The 21672-nt window shown below is 41.6% G+C and overlaps 1 protein-coding gene across 1 annotated transcript in view; it reads left to right on the top strand.

The window, feature by feature from the left end:
• Positions 1 to 21672, top strand: part of LOC124598913 — a 732917-nt gene that overhangs the window by 215953 nt on the left and 495292 nt on the right. The window contains exon 6 of the mRNA XM_047136035.1: positions 5564 to 5614. Within this exon, the coding sequence (XP_046991991.1) occupies positions 5564 to 5614 (51 nt within the window). The remainder of the gene's footprint in view (positions 1 to 5563; positions 5615 to 21672) is intronic.

Below are 21672 nucleotides of genomic sequence, written 5' to 3'. Positions count from 1 at the left end.
CTTGCTGGAAAAATAACCTCCTCATCGTCCATATACCACTTCCCGTGTAATGCATCCATCATTGAGCCAAACAGATGGAAGTTGGAAAGTGTGAGATCCTGGCTGTAGGGTAGGTGGGGAAGACCAGTCCAACGAAGTCTGTTGAGCTCCACTCCTGGGCGCAGATCAGGCTCATGCCTCGCGTTCTCATGGAGAAGGAGACGTTCAGTTGAATTTTTGTGCCGACGAGTACACTGCGGGAGCCACAGCTGTGTGCAGGCGGGAGGTAGGACAGGTTTGCGCGACCTTGTGTCCATGATGAGAGGCGCCTCGCCCGACGACTCACCGTGCTTTTGTTCACTGCCTGGTCCCCGTAGACACTGTGCAAGCGGCTAAGATCATTTGTGATGCTTTGGTTTTCTGAAAATAGCTACTCGGTGACTGCTCTCTGCTTGGAACGGACCTCCGTAACAAACACCATTTTGAATGCCAGGTATAGCGCTGCCACCTATCGGATCTTCGTGAAACTATGGGGGCTGTAGCTGGTATATTACACGATGTCCCACAATAAATTCCACAATTTTTGAACTGAATTTGGCCGAGAAAAAAAGTGTGTCGCATCAATTATTGAACGCCCTTTGTAAAATCCCAAAAACCTTCACGGATTTCGTCGTTTGAGTAAACTATTCTTACAGCTTGTGGGCTTCTATGAGAAGAACTGACTTCATGTACAGGCTCTTGTCATATTGAATCGCTAATTCAACTTGGAAAAGAAGATTAGAGTTACACGGAAGAGCGGAGGGCTTCCCAACTACAGAAACGAACTCATTAAGCTAGCCCAGTACGGAAATCACCGAGAACCTGGACTGAGACCAGGAACGCGAATAAAATCAACTTAGCAGTTTAGTGATTACTCCAGTGTAGCCTCTGACAACAGGCGTATCCATGGCGGGGCTAATAGGCGGCACACTATGGGCTGGAGATTGCTCGCGTACTGCGTTAATTACGGCACAAAGCGGGCGTGGCTGCCGTAATGAAGTCGGCGCGAGCGCCCCGGGGCGGTGTTATGTAACGTGCAGGAGATTACGTGCTGCCCAATCAGACAGGGGCGTAAATACACGGCCCACCCACACTGACTGCCGCGCCACGCAGGCGGGGAAAAAAGGCTGCCATTAGCGCATTCTGGGAGGCGGCGTAGCGGAGCGCTGCAGGCGTAATCTCCCTCACCTAGCAGCGGGCTACCGTACGTCGCTGGAGCAACGAAAGGCCTCAGGACACTGGAAAAAGACGCCGGTCATTTCCGTTTTCAAAAAGTATCGTCGGTTAAGTACACACAATGAAAGACATAATCATAAAGTTTTAATTAGTATCTAGTAAAAAGTCCAACTGCGACCATGAAGCTAGTTGCTGTGATGGATGGCAGCTTGCTCTAAATGTGCGAAAATGTAAGTTAATTCAAATGAGTATGAAGAAAATCCCCTAATGTTCGAATACAGTATTACAAGCGTGCGGCTTGGCACGGTAACGACGATTAAATACACAGACGGGAAAGAAATCGCAACGTCAAGAAGGAGTTGTGCGACATAAACGAAGCTTGCAGGCGTGTTTCTACAGCTCAAATATGACGTCTATCCAGATTTCGCAAGTAGCGCCTCTACAAGGATGCAAATCAGGTTTCCATTAACCACTCGTTGTAACGGTGGTGAGTGTCAATTCCCTTTGAAAAAGAGAGCACAAATTGTGAGTCTCCTGTAGGCAAAGTTCTGCAGTTAACAGGTGGGTAACAGCGTGCGGGTGAAATGACGAGGCAAGTGGAAACGCATCACTCGTGCGAAACTCAACGGCCCTTTTCTCACATGGGATACTGCGAACTTAGGGGGAAAGGGAACAGGTCGTGCCCATATTTCTAGATTTCCGGTAAGCGTTTGACACGGTGCCTCATTGCAGGCTGTTAACAGATGTACGAGCATATGGAATAAGTTCACAGATATGTGAGTGACTCGAAGACTTCTTAAGTAATAGAACCTAGTGTGTTGGCCTCGACGGCGAGTCTTCATCAGAAACGAGGTTATCGTTGGGACTGCCCCAGGCAACTGTGATACGTCCACCTTTGTTCTCTATAAGTGATTTGGCGGACAGGTTGAGCAGCAATCTTCGGTTGTTTGTTGATGACGCTGTGTTGAGGTTGAGTGACTGTAGGAAGATACAAGAGGACTTAGACAACATTTCCAATTGGTGTGATGAATGGCAGCTAGCCCTAAATGTGGAAAAATGTATGTTAATGCGGATGAGTAGGAAGATCAAACCTGTAATGTTCGGATACAGTATTACTAGTATTCTGCTTGACACAGTCAAGTCTTTTAAATATCTGGGCGTTACGTTACAAAGCGAAATGAGGTGGAAGGAGCGTGTAAGAACTGTGATAGGGAAGGCGAATGGTCGATTTATGTTTATTGGGAGAATATTAGGAAAGAGTGGTTCACTTGTGAAGGAGACCGCATATGAAACGCTGGTGACACTGGTGCGACCTGTTCTTGAGTACTGCTGGAATGTTTGGGATCCGTAGCACGTCTGATTGAAGGAAGACATCGAAGCAATCCAGAGGCGAGCTGCTAGATTCGTTACCGGTAGGTTCGAGCAAAACGTATTGTTACGGAGATGCCTCGGGAACTCAAATGAGACTCGCTGGAGGGATGGTGATGTTCTTTTCGAGAAACACGGTTGAGAAAATTTGGAGATCCGGCATTTGAGGCTGACTGCAGAACGATTCTACCGCCGCCAACATACATTAAGGACCACGAAGATAAGAGAAGAAATCAGGGCTCACACGGAGGCATATAGACAGTCATTTCTTCCCTGCTCTATTTGCTAGTGGAGCCTTGCGAGGTATCTGTCTAGATGTAAATGTACTCCAAAGTTGAAGTACGCGGGATAATACAATTTTTGTGGGCAAAATGTCTAAACTTCACACAAATTCACTGCGATATTCTGGCAATATATGAATCAAATGCAATGCCGCGTCCAGCCGTAATGTAATGGTGCCAGTAATTTGGCTAAGGCCTCACAGACGGGAATAATGCTTATCGGAAAGCAGGGCCTTGGAGATCACCCACAGATGACAGTTTGTGGAAGTCCATCGTTCTCGTGGACAGCGACTGATGGTATAAGTATAGAAATGAAGGAGTACAATCGTACCTTCAATGAACTTTATTTCAAATGACTAGTTTCGGCGCAACGCTTACGGCATCTTCAGGTCCACTATAAACCAAAAGAGTACTTGCATTCTTTGGCCCATATAATACTACGTAGTTGTCTTGGATTGCATACATTAGGGGTGTGTGACCTAGAGCGTCTTATCACCACTGTCACTTCAGAACACGTTGTAGAGTATACTCTTCCGGTGTACAAAATCCACGACAACTAGTATTTATTGGCTGTACGATAAGAGTGGCCAACGAATGAAAGTGCTCTTTTGGTTTATAATGGACTTGAAGATGGCGTAAGTATTAGACCAAAACTAGTCCTTTGAAATAAAATTCCTTGCTTATACGGCAAGTGGGAGTAGACTCACGAAAATCTGAAAGCAACAGTTACCGAAATACAGTCACTGGTAACACCATTAACACGTTACCAAATATTTGATGTATTCCCTTTCGTACTGACAAACTGTCTACGATGTACGTACGCGAACCAAACCGAGCAAGGATAAAATCTTGTACAGTGGTGGACTGACAAGTCAGTGAGTGATTCAGAGATGAAGTGTATGACAGATTTACATAACTGTTGACATATGTAAAGAAGACAATCAAGCTGATAACTCAAACTTTGCGAGAACAGCGTCTGTGGATTTGGGTAAAATGGGTAACAGAAGAAGCAAAGCTAATGTTACAACAGAAACATGAATAACTGGTTAAAAATACACAGTTCTGCTCGACAGCGTATAAGAAAACTACATAGAGTAGTGACCATATACGTGTGACATTCCACGCACTCTTACGCCTAGCGTAGGTAATTCCCCAAATTTTTTCTCCACAACAGTGTATGTGCGTTAGGAGGGAATCAGTTTTGATCGTGTACCTTATTACACATATGTTTGATTCTTCAACGTCTCTGTCTCAGTAGACACTTCTTGCTAAAAAATGTCGTTCCCCAGTATTAAATTTTGCTGAGGTGAGAGAGGTGGTTGTTTTGTCTTATACGAGTAAAGTGTCCAGGTTTTCTCCAAGCTCAACACAGGATAAATTGTTTTCGCACGAGTCTACAAACTAAGTAGGAAAATAAGTCGAAGAAAATTTCAAAACACTGCTAGAAAATGTTTGCACTAAGGCTGCCTTCATGTGTTCTTCCATGTCAACAACGTATCGCCACAAGAACACCCCATGTCCCTTTCATCAGTGTTCCATATACCTTATAATGACAGCCTTTCAAACAGCAAATGAGGGTATTAACATGGGAGTGTAAATGAAAAAACATACTTCGCCGAGACCTCATAGGTCCTGTTGGAAATTCTTCCGTAGTCTTACTTGGCTGGTAAACAAAAATCACCAACTAATATACTACTAACTGCAATTGATACATATGTAATTGTGTATAATTATTTCAGTTTTTATTACTATTGAGGAGTACTTGCACACTGTCACAAATATTTCTGTAGTCTTGTTTATAATTTTTCAAACATCTGTTATAACAGACTGGTTGATTTAAAGCTTTTATAAACAGTCAGGTAAGCAATTTAATACACATATTTTAGACATAAGATATACAACTAGTATTCCCTCCAGCTTCAGAAATATTGTACAGATTTAAAAAACTCTAACTTAACTGTGAGGTTTATGGTACTTTATAATGAAATTTTATTTTCTTAGTTTCATAAGAAATTCATTTTTGTATTGTTATTTGGTTTTCATTGATTTCACATTTCCGTCCAATAATGGATACTTACATGAATTGTACTCTGATTTTGCTGTTAGTAATATTCAAAATACCAACGGCCTTGCCGTAGTGGTAATACCGGTTCCCGTTCAGATCACCGACGTTAAGAGCTGTCGGGCTAGCCAAGCACTTGGATGGGTGACCATCCCATCTGCCGAGCGCTGTTGGCAAGCGGGGTGCAATCAGCTCTTGTGAGGCAAACTGAGGAGCTACTTGACTGAGAAGCGGCGGCTCCAGTCTCTGAAACTGGCATACGGCCAGGAGAGCGGTGTGCTGACCACATGCCCCTCTATATCCGCATCCAGTAACGCCTGCGGTCTGAGGATGACACGGCGGTCGGTCGGTACCGTTGGGCCATCCAAGGCCTGTTCCGACGGATTAGTTGTATTCAAAATACATATTTACTGAATTTCGTGTTGACGCAGTGATTTTCTTAATAAATTAGATTGCTATAGCAAATTTCTGTCTGTTGTTTATTTTCTTCTTCTGATCCCTGAATTCCAGTCCTACCTAAAATATATAGATCTACTTATTTTCTGGAGGACTGTTTGATTTTATGAGACCAGTTAGTTTTGTGAAATTACAAAACGTGTAACGTCACGTGCTTCCTGTCTGTACTTGCACTGACACGTGTGTGTTTGTTGTGTTGCAGAGCAACCGCAGCCAGCCAGCCATCGGGCTGAAGCAGACGCCCAAGGCGCGGGTGAGTACGCCCACGAACCTGCTCAACGGCGCATGCGCAGAGCAGGACAGCCCCGTGTGCCGCGCACAGCCGCGCTGCACCCCTCTGCAGCCTCGTCTGCCTCCCGCAATCCCAGCTCCAACGAAGTCTTCCTTTGCGTGTCTGACGATCTGAATCAGTATTTAAATGATGGAAATCGCTCTTTTGCCACAGCTGTTTGGTGTTGCAATTCGCAGTGAAGATCAAAAAAGTCCGTGTAAACGGCGTGCTTCGCTCTGCAATGGCTTACGAATACATAATCTTTGCTCGTCCAGCACTGCTTAAAAACAAAAATATTTATTAATGACCCAGCACATCTATCATAAGAATAAATTCTGTAGCTCATTGGTTTCAGTAACATCAGAAAGAAGTTATGACTCTTGTTCATATAGGGTAATATAAAGCTTATAAGCAAAGTGTTTTGAGCGTTCACGATCACGTAATCTAAAAACCAAAAAAGGTGAATAGATATCGTTATCAGTGACATTTCCGATTACTGTGCCAAAGAGTAGTTCTCCTATTCGTGAAATGCCGTCGTTTTTTTACTATCCGATTTATAAACATTTTTCTTTTTCCCACTCTTTATCTACGAAAGAGTGACGTATTTCTGTTGCCTTGCCTCTCGTGAACTTCGGCCAACGTCTGTTTAATGATTTTTCTGACTTTTCGCTACCACGAATGTGTGGTATTATAAAAAATTCGCGCTATTTGGCAGTGTTAGCAGTCGCTCTGTCGAAACGTCAGAAAAATCACTAAACAAAGGACGGTCTAGGAGATCAAGATGATAGTCGATAGCTAAAACGTCATTCTTGCGTAGTTACAGGCTCTACGTCAACAAGTGGCCACAAAAGCCTCAGTAATTTTTTACTAAGGAAGATTTTCAGATCATCACAATAAAACGCGTAGAACTCCTAACGCATGAAGGGAGGACTTTGGAAATATAATTATTTATGGCCTTCAGTTCTGTTATCCCTATCTTCTACAACATGATAAGGTTTGCTTCGGATCTTTTTCTAACCGAAACTTCCCTAAGATAACATTTTGTCGCAGAAAATTCTATATGATGAAATGAGAAAGAAACTTTTCCTCAATAAAAGTAAAACATTTACTGTAAAACTAACACTCTAAATCGCCATTTTCATTACTTTGCTTAGAATAGTTTTATAGACAGTAATGAAAAATCTTTTTCAGTAAGACGTTATTTCCCTTGAGCTGAATAGAGTTTTTAACAAACACACACACAAAGTTTCATCAAGCAATACTATGTAGGTGAAGCTAATGGTAAATATGACCAGCTACTAACAAACCACATATTCCCAGTATACTGTCACAAATTTTCGTTTTTTTATTGTGGGTGGATAAGTATCTACATTACTGACTTCTACAACGCTTATGTTGTGTTCTGACTCGAAATTTATTCCGGAGAATGCTACCAAAAAATGCACCGAAGTTTCCAAAACTTCAGTACACAATTATAATGGATGTGATTGTCTTCACATATGGTAGCATCTTCTGTATATATATACAGAAGATGCTACCTTTCTTTTCATTGCCTATCCTAAGACAGTGCACCCATTACCACCTACTACATTGTGGTCCTGTTTGTGTACAACATATGCCACTTTTATGAGCTATAGTTTCTATACATGGTATTCTTTCCCAAATTTTCCTGTAACCAATTTGAGAATTATCACCGAGTGTAACAGTAAAGATTTACTCCTTTTAATTAGGTTAATACCCTTATCCAATTACTTTAACACATTAGAACAGGAAACGTTATAAGTACTGTGTTATACAAAAGACAATATATGGCCAGCTGAATGTGTTCATACTAATAAGCATTCTTGGAAAATAAATTCAGACGTTTGCTGAATATGTGCCTGTCATGTCACATATGTATTTTTTCCTATGTGTCTAATTCCTCATTATTCTGGTATGAGAGGTCCACAAATATTTTCATGTTTCATTGAATTTTTCGTACCATTTTATTCATTCATATTGCATTGTTACAACGTTCATAAATTTAGGTTGTACAACACAATGTGTTCGAACAAAATCCATGCAAGTCCACTGTTCTTGTATCTACTGTATATCCACCTACGAATCTGCTTATATGTTAGACACCATTATGAAAAATGTGTATACACTGCGTATTCTTGTGTAAACACTACATAAAAGACTACATAATTTTTTGTATTATACGATTAAAAATGTGTTGACATGTACATTTAGAAGAAAAAATTGTAATAAACCAAATTAATGTAATTCTTAATATTTCACTGCTAATTTATTATAAGAAACAAGCTAATCTAAAAATTTACTATTTTGAATTTTATAGACAAATAACTTGTGCCTATTACTGAAAGTAATTGCTTTGTAACTCATCTACATACACTACTGTTCTTCTTATTTATCTGTTTTCAAAACAGTGATTAGATAAAAATCAAAATTCTCAGTTTCAAGCTTTTGTTGCCTTTCTGTTGAATAACATTACGTGTGTCCGTGGTCTAACCTGATATGCTGTGCGGGTCAGTCTACTATGCCCCTGCTGCTGGAGCTCCGCCTGGCAATATGGTGATATCAATGACAGGAACTCAGGTAGTAGCTAGTTAGGGTCTGACGCTGATACATGAAAGACTGTGTTTTAGATAACATCATATAAAACTTACAAATACTCATTGGCATTCAAATTAAAAGTATATATGAAGTAGTAAAGGGACACAAGGAAAAAATACGAAACAGGAATTTAAATCGAGGGAAAAGGATAAGATTTGCCAGTAATACTGTAACTATGTCAGGGACTGACACCAAAGGTTGTGAGACCAAAATGGATATCATCCTGAAACTAGATATTAACATGGACATCATTTACCGCAAAACAAGGGTAACGGAATTACGGCAGCTAACGCTAAATGATTTAGTTTAGAAAATGAGACACTGAAAGCAGTAGATGGATTCTATTAGTTGTGGAGTAACATAACGAACGTTGACAAAAGTAAACAGGATACAAAATGCAGACTGGCAACAGCAAGAAAAGGTTTTCTGGAAAACAGGATTAAATTAATACTGAATAACAATTTCAGTGGGGAAACCACATTAAGATGCTGTTTGACACTGATTTTTCGAGAATTTTTTGGGTGTGATGAATTAATTAGTATTTAATCTAATTTTGATATCATTTCATTCATATTTAGAACAGTTTTTATGAATTTTTTTGAATAATTTCAGCCAAAAATAACAAAGTTACGCTGTGATGCCCGCTGAAGATTTGTGAGTATAGTTCTCCAATTGGGTGCAGTGTAGCCATTCCGATTTTCATCTGAAATCAAAAAGGTTTTGATTTTATATTAATAACTTATTTTCTAATAATGTGAACCTCAATGTTGGTGAAAATAATGAAAATTAAAAATTTTGCAGGCGTTGGAACGATTTACTTCGATTGCCATGATCTTTTTTCTCTAATTATGCAAAGAAAAATACCCTTAAAATCATATCATCTCACAAGTTGGTTCATATAATTCGTAATTTTATAAAGAATCATACAATGAATTTTCATAATGATACGTTCTATACTTTTTGCAATAGACTGCAGGCAAATGTGAAAAAAATCATTTCGAGATAAACGCGTTAGAAAAATAAATTCTCGAAAACTAGAAACTCAAGGAAGTTAACAATAATGTAAAATGCTTACCGATTAATTTGCGATTCCAGCACCGTGTAAAATCCTTCTTCTTCTTCAAAGGTTTCGTTTCGCTCTTGCAGCAGTGCTTTCCGACCTTCCTTCGATTTCAAAGACCTGCGTCGATTCTGCCGGCTCACGCGCTGGTTATCCATTTGTTTGGCATAAATGAAGCTTTGCGTGCCTACTACAATTCCTGCCTCGTTCATGACCATCAGAAGGGATGAATTTCCATCATTGAATAAGCCCGCTGCTAAATACGGTGCCAATTCAGTGACTTCTAGTCCGGAGTGCAAGTGTTTAGGAGCTAATCGCCAAATACTGGAGTTAAAACTTTCATTCGCATTTTGTGTGTGGCTTCCTAAACATCTCTCCAGTAATTCATCCCCTGATAAATCTTCATATATTGGAGAACTTCCTTCGGTACATCGGGGTGCAATGGAGTAGGATGCGGTTCACGTTCCATTCCAAGGGCTGTTCGTCGCACCAGCTGTGTTCTGCCTCTGGACAGTACTCGTGTCGAGGATTTTCATCCGCGTAAACCATATGGTAGTATGTCGCCAAATTGCCTTTTTACCGATGTGCACTCGGTTTTGTGTTAATAAAATCTAAACGAATGCGAATTTCGATTTGAAATTTTGACAGCGTATTCTTGGATAGTTAAGCTAACAATTTATGCAATGAAAAATAGGATATTTTGAATCTCCTAATGCTGTTTGCCCCCTTAAGGCTAATAAAATCTTTTCAGAAAGTATTTACCTGCAGTGTAACCTTATATGGAAGATAAACAGAAGAGACATGAAGAGAACAGCTTTTGAAAACCGGTGATGCAGGATAATGTTAAAGGTTATATGGGGAGATCAAATAACTGCCGAACTGTCATAAATGGACTCAAATAAGAGAACAGTAGCTAGGACACATCTGAGGTATGAAGGAACAGTTAATTTAGTAACTGAGGGCAGTATTCGGTGTAGAAGTTTCGGAAGACTAGACTTGACTACAGAAAGCAGTTTAAGCGGATGTATGCAGGGACGAAGAGACAAGCGTCGGATAGAGAAGCGTAGGAGAGACCTTCACATTGGAGACAACGCGATACTCTGCAAGTTGTGGAAGAAACTGCAGGTTCATCAATTCAACAATAAGATTCTTGTAACGATTCACACTTGACTAAAGGAAGATACTCGGACGGAAAAAATGGCAACAACAAGAAGGAGTTGTGCGACACAATGGGAAGACTTGTTTCTACATCTGAGAGACGACGTCTGTTCAAATTTCGCACCAGTCGCGTATGAATGGCGCTAATAGCGGCGCTGTAAGGATGCAAATCAGGTTTGCTTCGAACACTCGCTGTAACAGTCGTGGCCGGTAATTGCCTTTGGACGCGATGAGATGGCGACGAAGACACCATTGTCAACACCTCACTGAGTTTGGACGAGGTGGTGTAATAGGGCTACTAGAAGCTGGAAGTTCCTTCTACGATACTGAAGAAACACTTCCAGGCATGTAAACACTGTACACGATTGCTGACGAGGTGGTGACGAGGGTGTACCGTCGCAACATCAGACTCCTAACGGCCACCGAGAGGGAAGACTGTCGCGTTCGGTGTACGGGTCTGACTCATGTTACTGCATCTGCAGTACCGCACTGGCACCACAGTGACATAAATGTGTTACTTCAGGGACAGCTCCGACACTGACCCCAAACCACAGCAGATTGCGACTTCAGTGGTTTCATTGTAGGGCAGTGTGGAGGTCTGTTGTGTTTTCTGAAGAAAGCTGGTTCTGTCTCAGTGCCAATGATGGCCGTTTGTTGGTCAGAAAGAGGCAGGTGTGCGCCTGCAACTAACCTGTTCACGGCCTGGATACACGGGGCTTACACCTGGAGTTATGGTCGAAGGTGCCATTTTTTGAGACGGAAGGAGCGTTCTCGTGGTTATCCCACGCAACCTGACAGCAAATTTGTGCGTCAGTCTGGTGATCCGAACTGTTGTGCTGCCGTTAATGAACACCATTCAAGGAGATGCGGGGATGCTTTCCAACAGGATAACGCTCGCGCACGCACCGCTGTTGTATCCCAAAATGTACTGCAGGGTGTCGACGTGTTGCCTTGGGTTGCGCAGACACCAGATCTATCTCCTATGGGACATTCTCGTTCAATTCCAGCGTCATCCACAAACAGCATTAACCGCCCCGATCTGACTCTCATACACGAAACAAATTGCGTTTTAATGCAACACGCATAGAATTCCATCCCACAAATTGATATCCGGCATCTGTACAGCAAAATGCATGCACACCTACGTGCTTGCATTCAACATTGAGGCATTCACACCGGTTTTTAATGTATCAACACTTAACATTTGCAACAGCTTATCTCGCGTTTGCCTTAACCTGTGATCTTACAATATTAATTGCTTCAGCATGTTAGCTAGACATGTGTTTCCTGAAACTTCATTACTTTATATTAATTATTTCTTGATTTTGTGATTTCTTTTCCCATTAGTGTATATTTTGTACATCCATCCTCAGTCTCAGATTTATAGTGGGGCTATAGCTGATGAATATATGAAAAGTAACGGAAACACTGTCAGCTGTGTGTCCGTATATACTTAAATTGGACCAGATTCGGAGCCAGTGATGTCGTATTTAGTGTGGTAAAAGGCGGGTTTGGTTGTTGATCCGATTAAAATTTTATCATTTTTTTGCCATGCATAACATGAGGGGTTTGTATTGGTTAACAATGACGGATGGCGTCGTAATGGTCTTTCATGGACTTTTTTTTTTTTTCATTTCTGTTCTATTTCACTTTTACTGCAGGTTTCTCTCTTAATACGTTATTCAATACTTCATACGATGCTTTACTTACTCTTAATAGGGTACCTTCTACATGAGTGTAATGACCACGGATTACTGATGCATTTGTCATGAGCAGGGGTCGTCACCTTTTTAATTATTTTGTTAACTTTTGAGGTTATGGTTTTTACGTTTATTGCATAGTTAAGAACTCTAATTTTTTTTTTGCTGTACTGGAGAGAGTGTGTTGAAATTACTATATATATTTCACTGTGTTACGTGCTCAATATATGCGATTGGGCTCCTCTTATTGAGCAACGCACCTGTTGTTGAAGTCGTTTGGGTTTCAGAAGTATATAAATTATTACAGAACAAACCTAATTATGGTTACTTTATGATTTCATCACCTCGCCGATATTGTGAATTTATGCAAGTGACTTGTTTTATGTTCTGTTTATTAACATAAATTTGTTTGGTAACAGTTGCTTTTAACATTATGATCTTGTATTTATTGAACAACTAATGCTATTGTCATATTTTCTGTACACATGCACTTAATGACAGTGGATTGGACCATTTAAATAAACAGATACAGACACACGGCTGACAGTGTTTACATTTCTTCTCACAAAAGAAGATATAGGCTGGTAGGAGACCAGCAGACTTTTGCAAGCAAGATCTCCGAAAATCATCAATCATTCAAAAAATGTCTGACACTGAAGGGTGCATAGGTAGAGGAGGACACTAGATATCGTCAGAGTTCTGGTAGCAGCTTCATTTTTTTTTTCAGCGTGATAGTCGCTCCTCCTTTATAAAGTGAAATGACGTGTGAATCACTGTGCAGTATTTGTGTGTGAACACAGCTCGGTCTGGACCACACGTTATTTCTTACCATAGCCTTGTGTAATCTACTTCCTCCCGCTGCCTCTCTACAGGAGCCGGCAGCGGTCTGTACATATTTCAGGAAGGGGCCGTGCTGTGTTTGCTCTCTGGTGTCTTTGCTCCTTTCCCTCTCCTGCAACGTTCCTTTTCCTTTCATTTCTTCTGCTGCACCTCAGCCGCCGCCGCAGGCAGCGCTGGTCTCTTGCTAATGAGTAGAAGCTGGCAAAACTTCATTTATAACTTCCGACTTGGCCAGGTTTCACTCAAAACTAATTTCATTCCGCGAAACTTCCAACCTTAATATTCGTATTTTAATTTCATCTATTACAGTTCCTAAACTGCCAACTTCTGTCCTGGATAAAACGGCAAGTTTCCCAGGAGTGTCCAGCGAAAGCAGACTTTCCGCAAATCTCTGAGGCCTTTCTGTGCTGTGTGTGCTGTGGTCTCCACCACGAACGTCCGCCATCATCCAGCAGGTCAATACCAAACTCCATTTGGGCTCGAGTGTCAGCCTTGTTTTCTACTATTGTTCGGAAACATCTGAGGTACTTCTTTTGAGGCAAGATATCAAAATGCATTGATGAGACACCTAGTTTCTCGTTCAAAACGATGCTATACTATAATTACCTGACACTGTCAGAAGGAGAGTACCTCTTTATCCGCGTAAAAAAAGCTATCAAAATAGAAGTTGTATTGCCCAGATCGCAGGTGATACATATCCTGATTACTAGTTTCAGTAAAATTATATTGCCGTCTTCAGATCATCGGCATTTATCCTAAATTAACAATATATCAACTAATCACTGAATTGTAATATCGTCGTTATGACGTACGGCTCGACTGACTCTGGATCAATGACGTCACAAGCTATTTGTTAAAAGACACTACTTCAGCTGAAGGTGGTGGGTGTGTGGCAAGTGAACATAGACACAAACTATGTGAGTCACCTGTGTAACTATTTGTGTATTCGTTTGTCACAAATCTTAGTCGCATTTAATTATCTTGAATATATGCTTGGTATTGTTCATTTAGGAGCGGAAACTAAAAGAATATACTAACCATATCTTATCATTTAATTTATTTCTGAAATATCATCATTTGCGCACTGCTGTATTGACACTTTGTTAAACAACTAGTTTCGGTCATAAGGGGTATGTGGTCAGGTATTTTCAATACATGAAAAGACAAAAAATTAGCCACAGTTAGTAATTACAATAACAATCATAACACACAACTCATCTCACTCGACCTGTTGTGTACTTACAATGTGATGTCATTAATCAGATGCATGACAGATCATAACTATTGACAATCACCATGCCATAAACGAACACGCATGACAAATCATAACTATTAAGAATCACCATGCCGTAAACGAAAATGTTAACTCCAAATGTAATACTAGAGTATATACAGCATACAACAGATAATATGGCAAATCGCATGTCAAGATTAGTGGCATGTGATCTTCAGTCATTAAAAAGTCAGCAAAGATGGTAGAATCTTAACCAAAGATGCTACACATAAAAAATGAATATTCTTAGAAATTACATCTCAGGAACCAATTCGACATGCAGTAACCTTCATATGATTGACCCAGTCATCAGATCAATAGGACTAAGTGAAACAATTAAGACATTGTTATACCAACAAGAAAACTGAAAGTATCATTTTATCAAGCTAAACAATTTACATACAACTTATGGCCGTATTACATCATATCATTATCTAAAATAAAATGGTCAGAAGACCGAACATACTGTCTTGCAGGTCTCACGAATCTTTATAAACGGCTTATAAAATTTTACATTATTTTATTCTTATAAAATACGAGATACCTAATGGTGCGAAAACTGAAGACAATGATTATTCAGAAACATACATCATTACAAAAATTACAACATCTTGTATATCCACTATGAATTTATTGCATATATAATTTATTTAAACGTAAAGTAGTGGTTATCTCAGAAAGGGAAGTGCATCTTTCCCGGCGTCAAACACCATTAAAACCTGCACCTCTAGTAGAAACAACGAGCTGAAAGATTTGAATGAGAAGTACATCCGCGAAAGTTGTGGGTGTTTCGAGCTCGTATTCATGGGTGCCCGAAATATTTGCCACGGAAGTGCAAGAGACGGTATTTATTTTTTCCCTGTGAGGGTAACTGCTAAATAAGAAGCTATGCCCCATCACTGCAACCACCTTCTCTATTTTGTGTCGTCCTCTTGATTTTTCGTTATTTTTGAGCTACTATACCTCCAACACATACTCTCCTATCTTCATCCTTGCTTATCTTTCCTAAAACGTCGCATTCCAACATATTTGTTCTAACAAAATGTTCTAAAAGTTTCGTTCTCGTTTTTCTAAATAGTTGCAGGGTTTCTTCACTCACTGCAACACAGCTTCACTGGACCTTCTTTGCGTCCAGCTGGTACCTGTTAGCCTTCTCCATCACTTTAAATCACTTTTGTAAAACCACTCCACTAGCGCCACCAGCTCTCGCAAAAGTTGGCAGACGTCACACAAGTTTCTGTCCTGACTATGACCTAGGCATCACTTCCTCTCGTATTTACAGGCGTAAGTAAGTTTGGCGTCTCAGTCACTTTGGTTATGATCAAGCTGCTAATTGTGAGGCGGAGAAATCGAAACGCTACAGAAAAAATTCGTACAGAGACTAAAAGAAGCAGATGTATTGAATAAAACCATCAGACACAGATACATGAAGTTGACTACATCAGTTGATGTGGCAACACTGAAAGGAGTGCTAAGTTGTGCTTCAACTGTTCAACTTACGCGGGATACTGGACCAGCTGCCACAGCTCGGTCAGCAGCAGCCAATCACACACGCAGAGTCTGAGATAAACGACAAAATGAAGGCGAGCAAAAGGGAGAGATGATGTTACACTCACAATAAAACTTTTATCATTACCGAGTGGCAGCATGGATGACTCCAAGCTTCTGATGCGGTTACACTTTCTAGCTGTGGTCGAAACATTTCTAAATCACGTCGTCACAAAGAGTGAGCGACATGACTAATACATAATTCCAGAATGAAATTTTCAACTGATATGAAACTTCCTGGCAGTGTTGTTCGTAAGTTCCTCCAGAGTTCCAGAGGATGGCTGTGTGAAAACTACAAGGCGTACATACAATAACACGTAACATCAGCCCGCTCTAGAAATCTATTCACTGGGTTGCCCATATGCAGATGCCGCAATACGAAGCAGGTAACTCGTGTACGTGTTGTAAGAAGCCTGACCCTGTTACCAATCTAAACTGGAGGGTTGCGCTATTCATGGACATGTTTTTCTGTATGTCTTGTAATATTCGCACACTCGTATTCTTAAACCCTAGAGGTATTTAGAAATAACCCTGTGTAAAGGTACTGGGCTTCCAAGCGAGGGAGTTCGTATATTTCATTTAACTCATTGTGGTGGACAGCCGAGAGATTTATATCATTTCAGCTTGCCGAGAAAGAAAACGAGATCATAACTAGCAACAAGACGCTGAAAATGCTTTGTTCCAGCACTGTGGAACACTGCTACAATACGGCGCCTAAATTGCTGGTCCATATGTTGCAGGGGACGACTGTATCTGGCGTGGAAGTGCGTGTTGACTTCTTCACTGCTGTCCAACCCACAGCTCGCTTTGAGTACTTTTTAAATCCTCTACCACTAAAGAACTCAGTCGACAAACCAAAGTGCCACAGCTAACATAACTGTCAAAAGTAGATTACAATTTCAGAAAGCTCTCCATTGTCTTTAGTCTAAGTAATTCTAAAATTTTGTCGCCTTGCACTGACGGTATGCCATCATGCTTTTGTAGGCCTTCAGTGGTGACCAGCTTTCACAGCCAGACAGGAAGAAAATCTGGGTGAACGTCTTGACAAATTGTTTTTCCTTTTCTGTACTAAACGACTTGATCACTTTCTCTGATTGTAAGCGTATTTTTCAATTATCAGCCTTTTACTACTTAAATGTCCGCCCCCGGTAGCTGAGTGGTCAGCGCGACAGAATGTCAGTCCTAAGGGCCTGGGTTCGATTGCCGGCTGCGTCGGAGATTTTCTCCGCTCAAGCCCCTGGGTGTTGTGTTGTCCTTATCTTTATCATTTCATCCCCATCGACGCGTAAGTCGCCGAAGTGGTGTCAAATCGAAAGACTTGCATCCGGCAAACGGTCTACCCGACGGGAGGCCCTAGTCACACGACATTTACATTTATTACTTAAATTCCAACGGTAATAAAGCTGCATGAATCACAAATACAACCATAAGATGTAGACATCAGATAAACACATTTGTAGGTGTCGACTCTACACAAAAACAAACATACTACGAGTAAGAAGGTGGAAATGTGTGGGTACAGTCTGTGTGCAGTGGTGACACGATGTCTTAGTGTTGTGTATGGAAAGGATCCACAAGAAGAGCAGTAAAGGTATATGTGAGAGACACAAGCAAACACAAGGTGCGCGTAATAAAACGCGCACGTTAAGCGAGAATGTGCCGGGGTTAACGATGTTTGTAGCTTAGAACTAGAGTGGCACTTTATGTAAATTAAAAATACTGCATTTAATTGAGAATGTATTCATACTTCAGGTGACTGAAGACGTCGCAATAAATGAAGGCGACATGTGTCTCCCTTTATTCAGTAGCACATAAATAGACATAATCAAAAAATTATTACACGCTGGATGCTGGTGGGCTTCGGTTGATAGTGTTTACTAAATATCGTACTAGTAACGTAAAGCGTGTAGAGCTTAAGTCTCAGGAGATAGGCATGGAATGTGCCAGCCAGTCAGAAGCTGACATAAAAACCGCCCACGCTGCCGTCAGAAACACCCTGGAGCGTCCAGCAACACTCTAAAAAATATGAATGTGTAACTTCTGAAAGCCCCATTTGAAGATTTGTTTCAAAAGGCACGAAATTTAGTAAATCTAAATAAACAGTATTTCGTAAGTTTTGATGTCGGATGTCCCCCATGCAGGAAAAAAGATCAGGAGCGTCTAGAATAGCCTTGGTACCTGCCACACGTTCGCGGTATTAGGGAAACTGGGAGTTGCCATTTGTTCGTGCCTTGTACCCGCGTCCCTGCATTACCTGCGAACAGAGGAAAGGAAGCAGACAGAAGCTGATCCGTTTGGTTTACCTTTTGTAGACGCTGAAGTTCTCCTGGTCCAGTCAGCTGCGGGCCTTGGTCAACTGAGAGCCGCTTTTACTACACAGATCTCTTCCCCCCCCCTTCCCCCCTCTAATCCCCACGTCTCCTCATTCCCCTTTTTCTCCACCTCCCCCCCCCCTACCCGCCAGAACACCCTACATCCAACTGGCGCGTGTTCAGCTAATTGTACGCCTCTGCGGCCTGCTTTTGTTTTTTGCGTTTTTGGCGAGCTAGCAGGGATCGGCTGCCGTGACACAAACACGCAGCCTACGCGGCTGGCACGAGCGAAGGGAAGCAACCAGCGGCTCCACTCACCACCTTCCGACTCTGCCAGACTCCGGTCCCGACTACAGAACCATAAGTACTAGTTTTCCAGAGCCAAACACTGTTTGCCCCTACTTCTTATTGCTCCACCGTCCCACGTCTCAGTCGTGGCACAGTACCCCATTCTTCAACTGACACAGAAAATTTGCCTGGATCGCAATGTGCTAATTACTCCTTGTCAAGTGTGTCAGTCATAGAAGTTATTAGAGGTACACAACGAGAAGGGTAACATGCATGGAACAGCTCAGTGCCAGCTAATACGGCATCCAGCGACACTACAGAGCGTACCAGTACCTGCTGATGGATATAAATTCGACAGCAAACGCCAGCTTGTACATTCATCCAACCGTGTTTAGCAGTCCCGACAATGTCGCTCGGACAAGCTTGGATGCGCGAGGGTTATTCGGAGAGTAAGAAACGATCGGTCGCGAAATGGAAACCACAGTGAAAATTAGACGAAGTTTTGCGCAGCTGTGTTGGGCACTGTCTCTAGTATGCCAGTTGATCACGTTACGTCGTTCTTTTTAGTTCTGAGCACACAGGGAGCACATAAAGATACCTAGAACAATAGTGTCTCCCTCCAAGTACCAGGGCCTGGTGAGAAATTTCGCCTGAAGCTATGCATTCAACATTACATAACTGTCGTGCGTTTTCTTCTTCTCAGCCGCATTCTGCAGGGGCAATGAAGATGCTCCTGCATCGTTTTCAGTTGGAAATATTTGATGACCCACAATATAGCTCGTAATTGTCTCCTTCTGAGTTTCATTTCTGCTCACATTAACCGCTGGCTATGAAGACAACATTTTGGCACCGACAACGAGCTGTAGGCCAACGTAGAGAATTGGCGGGAAGCACTGGCGGCTATTGGAAAGTTGGTACTGCGCATCGACGACTATCGAGATAAGTAGCTGGAAGTTGTATCTAACTGTTGCAAATAAGACAGTTTTTGCTGTGGTTGCCATTTCGCGACCTATCGTTCCTTACTTTCCGAACATCCCTCGTATTCCAAGGCGTATAACGACCTAAGCGTCTCACTTGTAGTTTGTCAGCGTAAAAACTCACGTTTGCCTGACCTAGAGGCAGCCGATGCTCCAGAGCCGTATGCTGAAGTGACACTGCGCCACAGCTGCCCCCCCCCCCTCCACTTCCCGCTCTTCCATAATTTTTTCTTTGTAGATTTAGCAAATTTACGATTTTGCACGTAGATTTAGTAAAATCGAAGCACTGATGAAACAATACTATCTAAATGAACAACAAACAAACACCGTCCGAACAAAACTTAAAGGCCCAACGATACCGACCGGCCGCCGTGTCATCCTCAGCCCTTAGGCGTCACCGGATTCGGATACGGAGGGGCACGTATCCAGCACACCACCCACGCGGCCGTTGTCAGTTTTCGTGACCGGTGCCGCTACTTCTCACTAAAGTAGCTCCTCAATTGGTCTCACAAGGGCTGAGTGCACCCCACTTGCTAACAGCTGTCAGCAGACCCAGATGGTTACCCATCAAAGTGCCAGACAAGCCTGGGAGCACTTCGCGATCTTATGGGAATCGGTGTTACCACTGCTGCAAGCCTGGGGACCACCTAAACGAACCACGCTGATACAAAGTGTTTCTCACAACTAGTTAAATGTGTCATTGCAGCAAATAAATTGCAAGTTGCACAAACATTCTAAAACAATTGAAAATGAAATAAAATCTATGTCATTTGCTTATGGCAACTACTGTTCATCGATTTTAGTATGATTCTCGTCCCCCTCCCCCCCCCCCCCTAATTTCACTTGGATAGTACTAAGTATTTACAGAGAGAAGATTTGTTGAAAGTATATACTGATGTACTCAAAACTTCCTCGAAAATCAGTCTGCCTATTATTAAAAACCATATCAAAATACCCACGGTAGTTCGTGAGATTAGCCTTCACCTGCAGACAGGAAAACGGGGAACGGGGGTCTGATTTATAATATCTATTGGTATAAAAAGAGATTCTATTTATTCCTCACAAATGTCTAATAGTGCATAAACTATTAATTAGAAATGAAAGAAAAGTGGCTACCACTGGGACTGAAGAAAATACCCGTTTCCAGGTATAGTGTTTTATTATTCTTTTACTTTGCATATCGATGCTCTGAAAAAAGTAGTCTTGCTGTGTCACTCAAGTCAAGTTTAGCAGGTGTGTGGTATTTGAAAAGGGAGCTAAATTTGACATTCTGCGTATCCCCTTACTTGACCTTAAGCAGTTGTTCATCATATTTAATTTTCTGAAACCGCATTTACAAGATGCTACAGTCACTGGAACTGTCATAAATAAGCGTAAAGCTGTTTCATTACTTGTTTAACTCTTGAGCCACACTTTGAAAAAAAAATCAAAATATATAAATTGGAAATCGTGTCAATGATCTTCAGTAACTAGTTCTGCTGTATCAATATCTCTGTTACATTTGGCACCAAAATCAGTTGCACGTTTTTCAACATATTATACAGAGCTTCCAGTTAAGGCATTTCCTGATAGGAAATAGATTAAATGACGCGATTTATGTGAGATCTGTTTCCATTTTACTTATTATTCTATCATACACTGTAGCTCAAATAGTCTCGCTCCAGCCCTCACTCGACAAAAACTGGCAACATTCGGAAGTCTTATTTGCTTCACCATCCGTTCCTCGATCTCTCAGGTTCTACAATATCGTTGCGAAGAAGCAGCAAGAGCTGCAAAGCTGAACACTAGCGAGCCCTGTGAACGAAGTTCCCTATACACAGACCACGTTAGCGACAGACATCCGTCAGGTGGTGGTCGTTTCTTTGTGATCCTTCTTGGACGAAACGCCACTGTAGAGATGACATTGTGACAACAGCGCGCGTTTACAGTCTCGAGCCGACGGAAAGGCTTCTTCTCACACGCAGAAGATTCGAATGCGAGAGGAAGAACAATACAACTACCTCTCCCAGTTAATTATCATTCTCTAGTAATTTTTTCGGGTCATTATTGTGCTACCCTCTGTGCGTGCGCCCTTCGAGGAAGCCTCTCTCTCCACCCCTCGGTACGGCCCTGCTTTGGTCCCAACAACTTCGTCATTCTGTAGCGTCGTTGAAAGACGAACTTATGTACGTATCTGATAATCCTGGTTGAATATTTTGTGTATCCACTGCGCACATGAGCATTTCTCTGTGTGTTCATGCTTTTCACAATATTATTGAGGTATAATAA

Source organism: Schistocerca americana, chromosome 1, assembly GCF_021461395.2.
Source record: "Schistocerca americana isolate TAMUIC-IGC-003095 chromosome 1, iqSchAmer2.1, whole genome shotgun sequence".
NCBI lineage: Eukaryota > Metazoa > Arthropoda > Insecta > Orthoptera > Acrididae > Schistocerca > Schistocerca americana.
This window is presented reverse-complemented; position numbering and strand designations above follow the sequence as displayed.